The 13,610-nt window shown below is 39.2% G+C and overlaps 1 protein-coding gene across 2 annotated transcripts; it reads left to right on the top strand.

Annotated features, from left to right (window-relative positions):
• The first annotated feature begins 219 nt into the window (after positions 1-219).
• Positions 220-13,606, top strand: rhoca (ras homolog family member Ca). 2 transcript variants are annotated; one of them, XM_063911808.1, is made up of 5 exons: positions 220-370; positions 7,489-7,646; positions 9,653-9,773; positions 10,090-10,220; positions 11,162-13,606. In XM_063911808.1, the coding sequence occupies exons 2-5, from the start codon at positions 7,491-7,493 to the stop codon at positions 11,333-11,335; spliced, it is 582 nt and encodes a 193-aa protein (XP_063767878.1). In that variant the 5' UTR covers positions 220-370; positions 7,489-7,490; the 3' UTR covers positions 11,336-13,606. The 2 variants fall into 2 exon arrangements, with proteins under 2 accessions (XP_063767878.1, XP_063767879.1); XM_063911809.1 differs by having other exon boundaries at positions 248-370; positions 7,486-7,646.
• Positions 13,607-13,610: the final 4 nt, after the last annotated feature.

Raw genomic sequence — 13,610 nt, forward strand, 5'->3', positions numbered from 1 at the left:
GTATTCCTACTTTTATTGTTTTTATTGTATTCTCGCTTTTGTTGTTGTTGTTGTTCTTCTTCTTCTTATTATTATTATTATTATTATTTTATCATTTGTAATATTGTTGTTATTGTAATAACTACATGTTTTGAACAATTTAACGTTAACGGCCTACCCCTTTTATTTTGAAAGTCCTAAACGGAAGCACTCGTCCATTAGCTTGGACTTGGTTTTCGCTGGTGTGTGTGGGAGGTTCTCTGCTGGTCTTTAAAATTAGCGAATACTGCAGCAAGCATACAGTGTGTGTATGTGAGTGTATGTGTGTGCCACGACCCAGAGGAAAGCAGGGATTAACATTTATAAAAACCTCTCTTCCGGCTGCTGACAGGTAATTATTTTTGCCTAAATGTTGTTGTTTGACACAAGTGGACAGTTTAATTATGGCTCACTTACTTTGGTGAGAGAACAAGGTGGTGGCTTTCCCTGACATATCTTTTTCTCTGCTCAGGTGGTAGTTAATTCCCACAGAAATTCAAGTTATATCAAGTGAGTTTGAGGGCGTATTTCTATACAACTGTTGATAGCTTACTTGTTATTAGTTTTAAAGTCATAGCCGAGATCCTGTTGGTACATGCTGCGACCTCAATACGACACTACGCATGCAAATCTCCTAATTAGCCATTTCTAATCCTGGGAACACTTAATGTCTTCATCCTCAACACTCATAACTCTTAGAGGGCGTTGTTTTAACTGCCTATCATGATTTGCACACTTGCTGAATGTGTGGATTGTTCGATCTGGTGATGTATTTAGGCTGAAACAACTAAATTGGTATTACGTACAGTATATTAACCTTTTAAACCCCTGACCAGCTAGACAGTCATAATAAACTCATGCTGTGCAGCCAAGCGTTGTCCAAATCCTAACTTCTTTATTTTAAATGTTATTTGACATGGCACAGTCAAAGATATGTCATATGCTTCTTTTAACAGCCAACATATTTCCATTGGTGCAGCCATAACAGATGTGGAGTCATGGGTTTGTACATTTAAGTAGGTATAAATGTCATATAGGCTCTAATGTAGTGTTGGAAGAAGACAACATATAACAACCTATAAGTGTTAAAAAGCATGACTCTTCAATCTTGAATATGTTTAGGAGGAAATTAAATGAAAGAAAATGGATGTCAATTGTCCCATTCATGAAACATTAACATTCAACAATCATAGGGTTGTATATAGTCCTCATCCTCTTAAAAATGTTCAAATGTATAAATCAACCAACATGTGGCGTCAATGCTAAAATATTCTGGATCCACTTGCAGATAGATGTTGACTGAAAAACTGAGTTGTTAAAAGATAATTCAATTAAGAATACCAATGTTTCCGTAATGGAATAATTGTAATATAATTTATCAGGCCAAAACTCCAATAAGTCTGTGGTTCCAGTTTGTTAGATATGAACCTTTGCTGCTTATTTTTTTTATTTACTATGTGTATATAGATTATGTCTGTGTTATGGACTTTAAGTCAGACTAAAGAGATTTTGAAATGGGCCATGGGAAATTGTTATTATCATCATTTTAAAGACTAAATAACTGATTTGTGATGGTAAGTTTAAATATAAACAAATCTTGACATTATAGACCAAATGTAACTGCCTGATCTATTGATAATGAAAATAAGATCTTATGTTTGTCCCTGGAGAATCAACCAGGTCTGGTATGTCTGCTAATGTCTTCAGCTATTGAACAGAATGTGAGTCATGAGGTGTCGTTTCTCTCACAGCCATGCTGTGTGTCCTCTGCCTCTTGTTTTTGACTTTTGATAACACGCTCCAGGCTGACTCAACTCTCCTGTCTTGCCCTACTTCCTCTCAATAGGCTTTACGGGCAGGAGTACCTTCTTTTAGTTTATTTATATATTGCTGCTTGGCCCATGCTGTAAAGGTAACCAGGTTGTCAGTCATTCATTTGAAAAAAACATCAATTTGAATACATTTAATACTGCTACAAGCTGTAGCAGTAGTAAATGCAGAATTATGAGTTATATTTGGATAACCCCTAAGATGGATGGTTAAAAAACCTTAGTCAGTGTCCTCAGGAGGCATTAAGGCAGAAGTCCTGGTTTTATTTCATGGGCTGTTACACTTGTGGGACATTTTGTCATTTCCATGGGTGTACCAATAAAGCCATTACTCACGCAGTGAAACAGTGGAGCTGGTGTGTGTGTTTGTAACAAAACGCTCAAAGAATGTAAGAGGCTGACCTGATCCTCTGTATATACTCCTGCTGTTGTGTAACACTCACATTTCAATATTATATATTTAAGTACAGGGCTTACCCAGGAATCTCTGCATCTTATCCATAACATGATCTGAAACAGCCTGACGCTTTCTTGTGAGATATGCTTTTTTAGTAACGTCTGATCCCGCATGTGATCTGATGTCAGCTTCAGTCGGGTAAGATGGTTTAACTCCCTGGGTTAAGGTGGTGCAGGCAGACTGAGTCACAGACTGACTGCTCTCTCTCAGCCACAACCTCTGCCACCTTATGAACTTTGGCCGATATCTCAGATAGAAAGACTCACAGAGAACTGTCGACCCTTCATATCTAAATGTTTCTCTCTGTTTTAAAATGCTAAAACAGTCTGTTAGCTTGTATTTATTGAAAAAACACTACTTCCTAGAAATGAGAAGTAGTTAAGTCGCCAAACATGGGGGCTTTCCTGTAAAAATCACATCCCTGAAGTACTTTAAAAGTCATTTTCATAGTGAAGTAAAGTTTTACATTCGATGTTGTCCATTAAAGATTCAGGCTGGACTTATGATCTTTTGGCAAATGTTTACCTGTCATACTGACCAACAGTCAACAACCAGCCTTGGTTGTATTTCTCTGTTTGTTATGAAGTCTTTAATCTACTACTTGACGGTACTTGAGTTGAACTAAACTCAATAAACTCTTTTGTAGTGGCAACACAAAAAACCTGGGAAAAAAACTCTTCAATGTTTTTAAGCTTCTTGTAATGTTTGCAGGACCACAAAACAAAAAAGTCATCATGCAGGAGCTTTTATTGGTTGGAATTTTGTATACATTCAGCATTATTGTTGAATTAAAACTCATATAAGGATTGAAAGGCAGCTCTACCTCCAGTGTCGCGCTCTGCTCCGTGCTAACTCTTCTCAACTCTTTGCATAATTTCTGTTGGCTGCTATAAGCCTCAGCAAACCTCCTTAGAGAGAGAGTGTTCAATAACCCAGTAAAAATAGTTGAATGAAGAAATGGTGCTTTGCTTTCCTATGTTTAAGGCTGCTAGTGTTGTGTTTTGGGTCAAGTTTTATGAGTTTTAACCTTACACTCACATACTTCAACACAAGCCATACTTTATTGGTATACTATTTGTTTGTTAACTTGCTTTTTTTCTATTTTAATTATTAACTTTGCCTTTGGATTACTTTTCAATTAACTGTTAAGTGAATCAAACATCCAAATATTGGGAAACATTTATCTTCAGTTTACTTTGTTTGTCAGCCCTTAAATCCTTACAGTATTACAGTTTTAAAATGTTTTAAGAAAACAAAACAACAAATCCCTCTAGATGTGAAAGTTTTTCTGACCAACTGTTGTTGTTTTTGTTGTTGTTTCAACACTTGTAGTCCTAACAACCCCCCAACTCCCCTAATATCACAATGTGTTATTTTGCCATCTTTGTTTTGCTAGTATAGATTGAACAAGTAAGGTAAAATGTGTTAAGTAATTAAATTAGGAGGTGCTGGTGGACAAATTTTGTTACCTTTGGACAAAGACAGCCTCTATTTCAATGCTAAGCTAAGCTAACCAGCTACTGTGGGACGCGTCATAATTATCGTAGAGCATTGAGACTGGTATTGATCTTCTCATATAACTCAAGAAAGCAAATAATCCTATTTTCCAAAAACTATTCCTCTAAATGATGTCATTGAAGTTTGCCAGCCCCGTCTGAGCAATCACAATCTCAATTGAGTATGGAGAAGTGTAAATAAATAAGATAGTAATTGTGTTATCTTTGCATACAGTATGTCTTTCAATGTTTTAACAGGCAAACAACAGTGTTCCTGCTGTCTCGCTGTAAATAGTTGGTCCTCATTCTCCTCTGCATGATAGAACACTTGATAAATAATAAATGATAGAGCATTTTGGCTCCTCTGGATAATCTCAGTTGTTGTCACCCTGACAGGTAAATGAAAGTATTGCACCCTGAACTGAGTAATGGTTATCTGGAGCCAAAATAATCATGTTGGACCTTTTCTGCTCTGTCACCGCTTTTGTTAGGGTGGTTAATCTCTCGGTGACACCATAGCTTTTACTCAGAAGTGAGGAGGTCAAAAGTCAGTCAGCTGATACTAGCTGCAGATCAGAGAGGCCCATTCACATGTTGTGATTGTGTCAGGATAGTGGAGAAGATGAATGCTGGCTGTAACGTGTTGAACAGGCTTTAACTGGATGACGGTGCTATGTAATCGGTTACTCTTAGCAACCACCTTAACTTCCTCCTCAGCCTTTGCTGTCGTTGGTATCCATTAGCAGCTATATTAAAGTCATCAGTCAGAACATTTTTCAATTTTTGACTGTATCGGACAATTTCGCGCACAATTACCTTGTACCAATGAGTCACGATGTTCTTTTATCAGCTTTCACTATCACTGCCACAAAGGACACGCAATGATTGTGCAAAGAGAGCCACTGTGGACATGTGCATGTATGTGTGTGAGTATAAAGCATGCTTGTGTGCTTGCATGTGTTGCGTTGCCTCTGGCAGCCCTCTCCGTGTCCCGGCTCTGAAGGGGCCTGTCCAAACAGTGCTGCGAAGGCTCCTCCCGGCTGACCAGAACAGGAAGTGGATTGTTTTGTTTCACAGGGTGAGCTTCTGAGGCCTCAGCGCTGTTATCTCCCACTTGTTTGGTTTTGAACTCCTCATCTAGTGCAGACAATCTCTGGAAAATAAAAGGGCTACAGTACGGCTATTTTCATATCACTTTTATCGTCTATAAAGTGCAAGAAGATAGTGAAAAATGCCGATCCCTGTTTTTCAAAGTTCCAGGGGTCATCCTCAACTGTGTTGTTTTGTCGGCCCAAACTTAAAAATAAGTGTGATATGATATAAAAGAGTGAGAACCAGAACGCATTCATATTGAAGAGGCTGACATGTTTGCCATTTTTTCATTAAAATGTACTTTAACAATAAATCAATTATCATAATAATTTGTAATAATATTAACATTGATAAATTGACTTACCAATGCAGGTCGGCTGTGCAGTTATTCTGGAATCAGTAATAGTTCTCTTGATTAAGTGGAGGCAGCCACTAAAGTCATCTCATTGTTGAAAGCATTTTCAACTGCAGCTAAAGTGATCCTCTTTGGTCGTCATTTTTCATTATTTTATTCCGTGCATTTTCCTCCAATGCTTTGTATTTCAATACATGACATATTTTTATAGAACAGCCTACATTAAAAACGTGTTTGGCATTGCTACACCAGAGTGAATGGGCCTTTGTGCAAAAGAAAGGCAATGTGAACAAACCACAGACAGAGTTCACATAAGAAGGAATACAACCAAGATTTGAATATAGCTGCAAACACATCCAGAGTCTTAGTATGGGTTATGCCAAGTCTAAATATCCATGGAAACATGGCTGGGTAACAATTCCTCTTATGTCCTATTTTTCTTTGCTCGAACCATTTGTTCATAACATTTATGTACAGATTTGTTTGTTGTACTATTACAGAATTTATGAATATACATATTTATAAACTTGTTCTGTTATTTTGACACTAAAATCCATATACAATCAATAATTACATAATGTTTGAAAGAGCTGCATCAATAATGCATTTAGATCATTCAATCTTTTGATAGATTTTATTGAAAAAGACAGAAAAAAAAGCGTTCATATACTAGTCCCAGTGTTACAAGCGTGTATCTGGTGATCTTCTTAGTCGTGTCAAACGGTTGGTCTGACAAAACACAACATTATAACACTTGAATATCTCGGGAACTGGGCTTCTTTTTTCTCCTAATTTTACAGCTGTTTTGACCTAGCTTAGCAGAAATGATTTGCGCTAAGCCAATCGTCTAGTGGCGGTAGCTTTAAAATGTTTTTGACAGACATATATGATTTCAATATTATCATTTAATTCTGTGCAAGAAAGAAAATATACACATCCCCCAAAAATACCAATCATTTAGTTAAATAGAATACATGCAATATATGCTGTCTTTAACAACAAACTCTGTTTGCTGATTGGCTAGGACTATGTCAATGTTGGCAGGTATAAGCTTTAAATGTCAGTAGATTTAAATACAAATGTTATCCCCCAGCCCAATCCCCTGATCTGTTATGAAACCAAGCAAGTGTTGGACAAATAACTTCAGTCTATATTTGTGATGATCTTAATGGTTCGACCCCACCTACTGATAGTTTGGGTTTTGCTATGCATCGGAGCAGGTATTAAAAGTGAGCATTGGGGCCGACTCGACTATAAAGTTTTGCCGGGAGCACTGAAGGATTAATTTCCCCTGATAAGTGGGTGCCCTCGTGAAGAGGATTGCTGTCAAGACCGTCTGGCAGAAAGTGGATGAGGTGAGGATCCAAATGACTATATGCAATGCTGCTCCGAGGCAGCCGGGCTCCGATAAAATCTAACCATGTATTCACTAACCATGTTTTGAAATGGTTTTGTTTTCGTGGTAAATACTTTCATGGAAATGTTTTCTTTTGTAGTTTATACACCCACAACTCTGTAAGCCTCATGTAAGCATTTCCAGCTTAGCAGTGGAACACCATATGTGCAGCAGGTTGAGCTCTTGTTTTGAGAGGATTAAGATATTCTACTATCAGAGTATTCCTGAAGAAGCAGCTGTAGAGATCAGAAGCAGGGCCATGTTTTGTCGGTTCTAGGACACCACCAAGTAGTCCTCCAGCTGCTCTGATTTCCAGGACGTTTTTCTTTTCTACACATGTTGAGGCCTGTTGGCACATTCCTTCTAGTTGTGTCTCTTCAACACCACCACCCCCCCCCCCCCCCCCCCCCCCATCCCTCTTTTTTGCTCTTTCTCATCATTTCACTACATTCCTCCATCTGTCTCAGTTTTTGAAGTAGCTTCGTGGTTGTAGATTTGTCATTGGGAATTCCAGGTCTGTGACAATGTGCAGATCAGAGAGCCCTCCCTCAGGGGTAATGTGAGGCAGGACTGTCAGCCAGCTGTCAGAGCGGCCACTTTGGAGCCACACAGCATGATCAGGGGAAGTTTTTGTACAACATTGTGTTCCTGTGATCTTTATAAATTATTAAAATATCTGCAGTGTAACTGTGTTCTGCTTTTCTCTAAAACATAACAAGTGAAATCTCCCAAAATGGCAAAAGAAGTCGTTTTTGTCTTTCGAGTACTATTGATAATTGACACAGAACACTTTTGGAATGTTTGTGACGAATTCTTGTTAAAACCCCCCTCTGGTTTCCCAGCAGAGATGGCAGCCATCCGGAAAAAGCTGGTGATCGTCGGGGATGGAGCTTGCGGGAAAACCTGTCTTCTCATCGTTTTTAGTAAAGACCAGTTTCCTGAAGTCTACGTCCCGACAGTGTTTGAGAACTACATCGCTGACATCGAGGTTGATGGAAAACAGGTTTGTACGCTTGATACCCAAGTGAGAAGTCACATCGCAAAGTCCTTAAAGTTAAAATATGGATGACCTAACTTAGCATTAGCATTACAAAAGGAATATTGGTCATAAATATGAAGATCCTGGCTATATACATGAGATTGAATTTAAAGACTAATGCTAATGATGCTAGTCTCAGTAAAGGAATCAGTAACCTCACCATTTTTATGATCCATGTCGAATAACGATGAGGAAAATGCCCCCATTGTTTGACTAACGTTAGATTTGTAATTTATTGTTTTTATTTTAAAATGTACATATCTATTTTAAAATTTTAAGGTAAAAGATGTTCAAAAATCCAGCCCAATTAACACCCCTTTAATGTAGAAATATCCAAAGCTGGCCAGACTTGCCTGCATAGTTATGGTTGCTAAGCTCAGATTGGACAGGCTCTGTATGGCGGGGGGGGGGGGGGGGGTTTAGCAAATGTTCAGTTACAAGTTGTGTGTTTTAAAATGACATTTTGATTCACTGATTCCCAATGTTATTACTATTATTATTATTATTATTATTATTATTATTATTATTATTATTATTATTAGTAGTAGTATTATATCATATTATAGAGTAGCAGTGTGCTCATCGTCCAATCTGTAATTTTGACTCCCAAATAAAATGGTGGAAAAGTGCACTGTATAGTATTGAGAGTTTCACACACTGATAAAAACATGAGGTGTGTTTGATGTCTAAAGTCTGAGTCAGAGGGGTTTTATCAGTGAGGTTGGATTCTGATCCACAGATGGCTTGAAGTTGTTATGAGGTTTCTTCCTCTTGATCCGACCACCGCTGCAGGATCAACACTGGGCAAAACAGGAAATGACTGCTTCTCAGCTTCCTGTTCAGACAGGGAACAGGGATGACTGCTGGCGATCCCTCCCTCATTCAGGTTCTCATTTCCTGTCCTGTTCGCACTTAGATGGGGGGCAAGGGTTAACTGTTGTGTTCTGGACAGGAAATATAAAGTTAGGGATCCATGATGGAGATTGGTCTAGAGGGGGTAATCACAAACTTTAAAGAGGATGGTCGTCCCATGAGAAATTCCCCAGCTGGATTCAGTTTGTGTTCACAGCCCCTTGATTTGCGTTCTCCCCCTCAAGGACAAAAACATTTTCTTCCTCTCTCACCTTCAGTGGATTGAGCAGACTCTTAAAATAGCTTTTTTTTTTTTTTTCCTCGGCAGCTTTAAAAAAAGTCAAGTGGGAACATAACTCTGGCTGCTGCTGCAGTCTCAACAGTGTGCTGCCACCTCCCACCCGCTGCCTCTGCAAACCTCTATTTTGGGACCGTTGACTGTTGCTCGCACTCTCTGTGCACTTACCACAATCTATTGTCTCTCTGCAATTTCCAGTATTTAAAACTTTGCTCAAGTTTTCCCACAGTGAGTCACTGTAAGAAACGAGTAGAGTGAAGAGCGGCTGGTAATGCCCGTACAGGGACAGAAGGTATCTGGTCCGATGCTTGCTAATCTCCCACTTTCCTTAATTGAATTAATCAGTGGTGTGATGGGATGAGGATAGTCCCTGAGTTCATTTCAACAGCACTGAGAACACAACGGCCTTATAAAGCTGATGAGGTCAGAGCTGCAGTGGTGATGGGAATGAGATTTCTAAAGAAGGAACGCTGCTGGAGTAAATCAGACGTTATGATCAGAATCCAAGGTGCATGTCCAGAGGTTCAACAGTCCTCACATTATTTACCTGCTGGTATTTAACGTTCTTACGTCATACTTCAAATAGTCACTGCTCTGCCAACATGAGAAAAGAAACATGATCACAAGATGGTTAAATGTTTGTGTTCATCTGGAACAGTTAGTAACATTAATCTGGGTTAAACTTTTCTTAAGATTCCAGCAAAATTAATCATGAAAATAATGAAGAACAGGAGAGCCACTGTAAAAACCAAGCTAAATAAATATCTTTATTTTTGTTAGTCTACCACTCTTTACAGTGTTTTACTCTGGTTTCTCCCAGGTGGAGTTGGCGCTGTGGGACACTGCAGGCCAAGAGGACTACGACAGGTTGAGGCCTCTCTCCTACCCTGACACAGATGTCATCCTCATGTGCTTTTCCATCGACAGCCCGGACAGTTTAGGTAAGGAACTGCTCATGTGGTCTTTTGTACAACGAAAGGACAGAAAACTTATATAAAATAGATGATGTACTGTAGTAAAGTGATGTATTGTTAGTGTTTATCTTCACCAAATCAAGGCAGTTCATATCAGCTTAGCTGTTTGCTAAACGCCTTAATAGACCTGATGGGAAGGAGGATTAGTGCAGCTAAAAACATCGCCTCGGGCAGTCTGCAGAGCAATCCATCATGAGAAGCTCCGTGACTCTGCACCGCCTGTCCCTTTTTATAGCCCCCCCCCTGTGTTTTGTGCTCACTTCTTGTCTCTCTTCTGGGACAGAAAATATCCCTGAGAAGTGGTCGCCTGAGGTTAAGCACTTCTGTCCCAATGTCCCTATCATCCTTGTGGGGAACAAGAAGGACCTGAGGAATGATGAGCACACACGGAGAGAGCTGGCCAAGATGAAGCAGGTACAGACAGCCATTGAAGGTCAATGAACTGTTGATCGGGGCAATCGGGTACAAGTGGGCTCCTCTTCAAAACTAAGTCACCAACACCTGACGAACTGTGCGAGGAGGAGACATTTCAATACGTTAAATTTGTAAAGTTCTATCGGACACATTAATGTTCAAATTCACAGAAATATAGCTACATCAGAGTTCAGAGTGATGACAGCACTCCATTAATAAAGGTCAAGGAGCTGCTTTGTTTGCAGGTTTTCTCAGATACTGATAAAGGTGTAATCACAAATATGATTATTCTATACTAATGGCTGCAATCGATTTGAAATGTAACAAAACTATGTGTGATTAACAGTGTTGGGGGTAATGCCCTACAAAGTAATGCGTTACTGTAATCAGATTAAATTTGTCTTTAGTGCAGTAAGGGTAGGTGTTACTCTTGATAGCGGCAGAAACTACTTTAGAGCACAAAATGATGTTGTTACCTGCGTTACTTTAGGGTCTTCAACTATCTGTCTAATGGGAGGACAGAAAAATTAATCAAATGTCCCCGGCCGCCATCAGACAGGAACACTTTTGCAAGCTGATATTCCGCGATGGAACCTGAGCTTAAGAAAAATGGCTGATGTTCAAATAAAGAGCAGAAAACAGAGGTCTACAGTATTGTCCTTAATAGATGAAGGATTTGTGCTGATCAGGGCACAAATGAGGCTAACTTTATATTGTTATTTGTCATTTGATTTATGGTGCATCTCAGGTGATGTTACAGAGTAGTCCAAAAGTAATGTCACTAGTAGTGTAGCTACTACTTTGAGCAATGAGTTATTTAGTAAAGTAAGGTACTAGTTTTTTGAGTAACTACCCCGACACAGGTGGTTAATCATGATTATTTAAAAGGCTAGTTATATTTTTTCATACAGTCTCTAACTATCCCTGCTCTAACCACACAGGAGCCGGTGAAGGGAGAAGAAGGCAAAGACATGATCAGCAGGATCAATGCTTTTGGCTACTTGGAGTGCTCTGCCAAAACCAAGGACGGGGTGCGGGAAGTTTTTGAGATGGCCACTAGAGCGGCGCTGCAGGTCCGAAAGCGCACTAAGAGACGTGGCTGCCCACTGCTGTGAGCAGCCCTGACACCAGGAAATCCGCTGACCAATAGGAAATAGAAAATACCATTTAAAAAAATTAACGAAAGGACTGACCTTTTACTAAATGGCATCTTAGTACTGTATCGCATTACAACTGATTACAGGAAATGAACTTTGTCTATATAACAGTGATTAGAATTGAATATTTAAAGTTCCCAGTGCTTGGTTTTTATTTGAAAATGTATCTTTACTCTTAATTACATTTTTTCCTACTTTTTAGTTTTGATGTAACAAGGCAATGATAGATGCACATATTGTAATGCAATATTGTTCTTCACAAGCTTTAGCAGCATCCTTCTTAGCCTGTATAAAGTCTTCATGTCTCCACACTTTACTGCTTTTGAACATAAGAGCTAGTGCCTTTTTTTTTTTTTTTAAGATTGTACACCACTGTGTTTTTCTCATGCCTTTAGCTAGCTAACATTTCAGCTGAGGGTCTCTCCATTGTACCGTAGCCAGTGTTGTCATTGTGAAACCTGAGCAAAGCCACAAGTAAGGCATTCAGTGCTGTCGTCTCATGGAGCAGCACAAAGGTTTGCTTGTGTCATTTCTTTTCGCGTTCCCTCAACATTTGACATGCTCATTTAGGGTATGACTAGCAGTATCAAATTAAAAAAGTAATGACAGATAAGATTTGATACATTTTTTCTAGTTATTGCTGATCTGTGCCGTTGGCCTAGATGGAGGGGATGAGAACAGGCCAATATGACCCAGTTATGCACAATGACTGTCAGGACAAACTGAAAAAAACACACAGCTGAAACAGAGAAAGGCCAAAGACTGGTGTAACAAGGGATTGTGTGTTTTAATGCAGGCAACTGAGTTCAACAATTCGATTGAGCTCGTCACACCCGCTCTTGGACTGTGTGTTTGTCGGATCAGCTGAGTGTTGGAAATAATGTTTTAGAAGCTGTTAGCCTTCGCGTGTGGATGTTTCCTGTCCAGGGACATTCTTTAAATGTTTGAGAGGAGCGTAGTAAGGTCCGTGTGAGGAATTTGTTTTTGCCTGGTGCCTTCTCTGTTGTGGTGTGCCTTTGGTTGTTCTCTCCCAGACCGCATAGACCCGGGGCACCATGCCAACAAGGTCAAGAGTGAGTCATGTTTCACACATCTTAGTCCTTTGAATGGCTCCACACAGGCTCAACTCAGCAAGGTTATCAATGTCATAGGTTTCCTAAGCTTTCAGTTATAACTAAATAAATATTAGGAATTAATCCATATATGCAGACTAATCTTTATTATATAGCCTGATAAGATAGGTAACACCAATGTACTGGTGCATCACAAATGAAAAATGAGATAACCTTTGTCTTCTTTAACATCACTGGACAAACATTCATCTGCAGCTATAAATATTATCTTTGATGTTTAAGAGTCGTGTATTACTGCCAAACAAGTTTGTACAACTGTGGAAACTGGTTTTTATTCGTCTGTATATATATCCTGATTTATGTTGGTGTTTGATATTTTATGCCTCAAGTCAAATAAGACATACAATATTGTGAATAAAAGCAGCCTTTGAAGACACGTCAGACACTTGGTCCTCTCAGAATATTCCATTCAGATCTTTTTCCTGGAAATGCAGCAGCTTGATATACAAAGCTTGGAAAGCCCAGTGACTTTCCTCAGGCTCAGACCCCTTATGGCATTCCTTCTCTCTGCGCTCTACTTTGTACATTATTGTGGAAAACAAGCACACCAACAAGGCAAGGTGAAACTGATTCAGATACTTAATTCTCTTAAAGGTTTTTTAATCAATTAAATCATGGTTTTTTGAGATATGTGTTTCATAGTTGTGGTATGATGTTCACCGGTCTCAACAAGCTTAATGAAGCCAAGGAATTCCTGGGGATTAGCTTGGAGGAGACAGTCAAATAGCCTTCACAGCTGGAAGCACAGCATACTGATGCTCTCCTTAGAGCTGCAGAGGGTTCAGTGATTAACATATCACCAGGAGCATGTATAATACTGGCGTTACAGATAACGTTGCGCTTTTTATAAGTAGTTGTCCTCATGATGTTGATGCATGCATGAGAAAAACATTGGTCTTTACAGCAAGCACACACACACGGCTTTGGGAACAGCTTCAGCTCAGTGTTGTGCAGCTTTTCCTTTCTTTCTCTGGAAGTATTTGAAAGGATAAGGAATCCGGATTTATATTAAGCGTATTGTAAGGATGCTTTGTAAACGGGAAGTGTTGTAGCTGAGGCTAACATGAACATTGTTAATAAACTATTTTTGAGACGAGACT

Source organism: Eleginops maclovinus, chromosome 20 (genome assembly GCF_036324505.1).
Source record: "Eleginops maclovinus isolate JMC-PN-2008 ecotype Puerto Natales chromosome 20, JC_Emac_rtc_rv5, whole genome shotgun sequence".
Classification (NCBI taxonomy): Eukaryota; Metazoa; Chordata; class Actinopteri; order Perciformes; family Eleginopidae; genus Eleginops; species Eleginops maclovinus.

Coding starts and splice junctions, on each gene's coding strand:
- rhoca (XM_063911808.1), top strand. CDS start 7,491: ATGGCAGCCATCCGGAAAAAGCTGGTGATCGTCGGGGATGGAGCTTGC. Junction 9,774..10,089: donor CGACAGCCCGGACAGTTTAG/GTAAGGAACTGC, acceptor CTTCTGGGACAG/AAAATATCCCTGAGAAGTGG. Junction 10,221..11,161: donor AGCTGGCCAAGATGAAGCAG/GTACAGACAGCC, acceptor CTAACCACACAG/GAGCCGGTGAAGGGAGAAGA.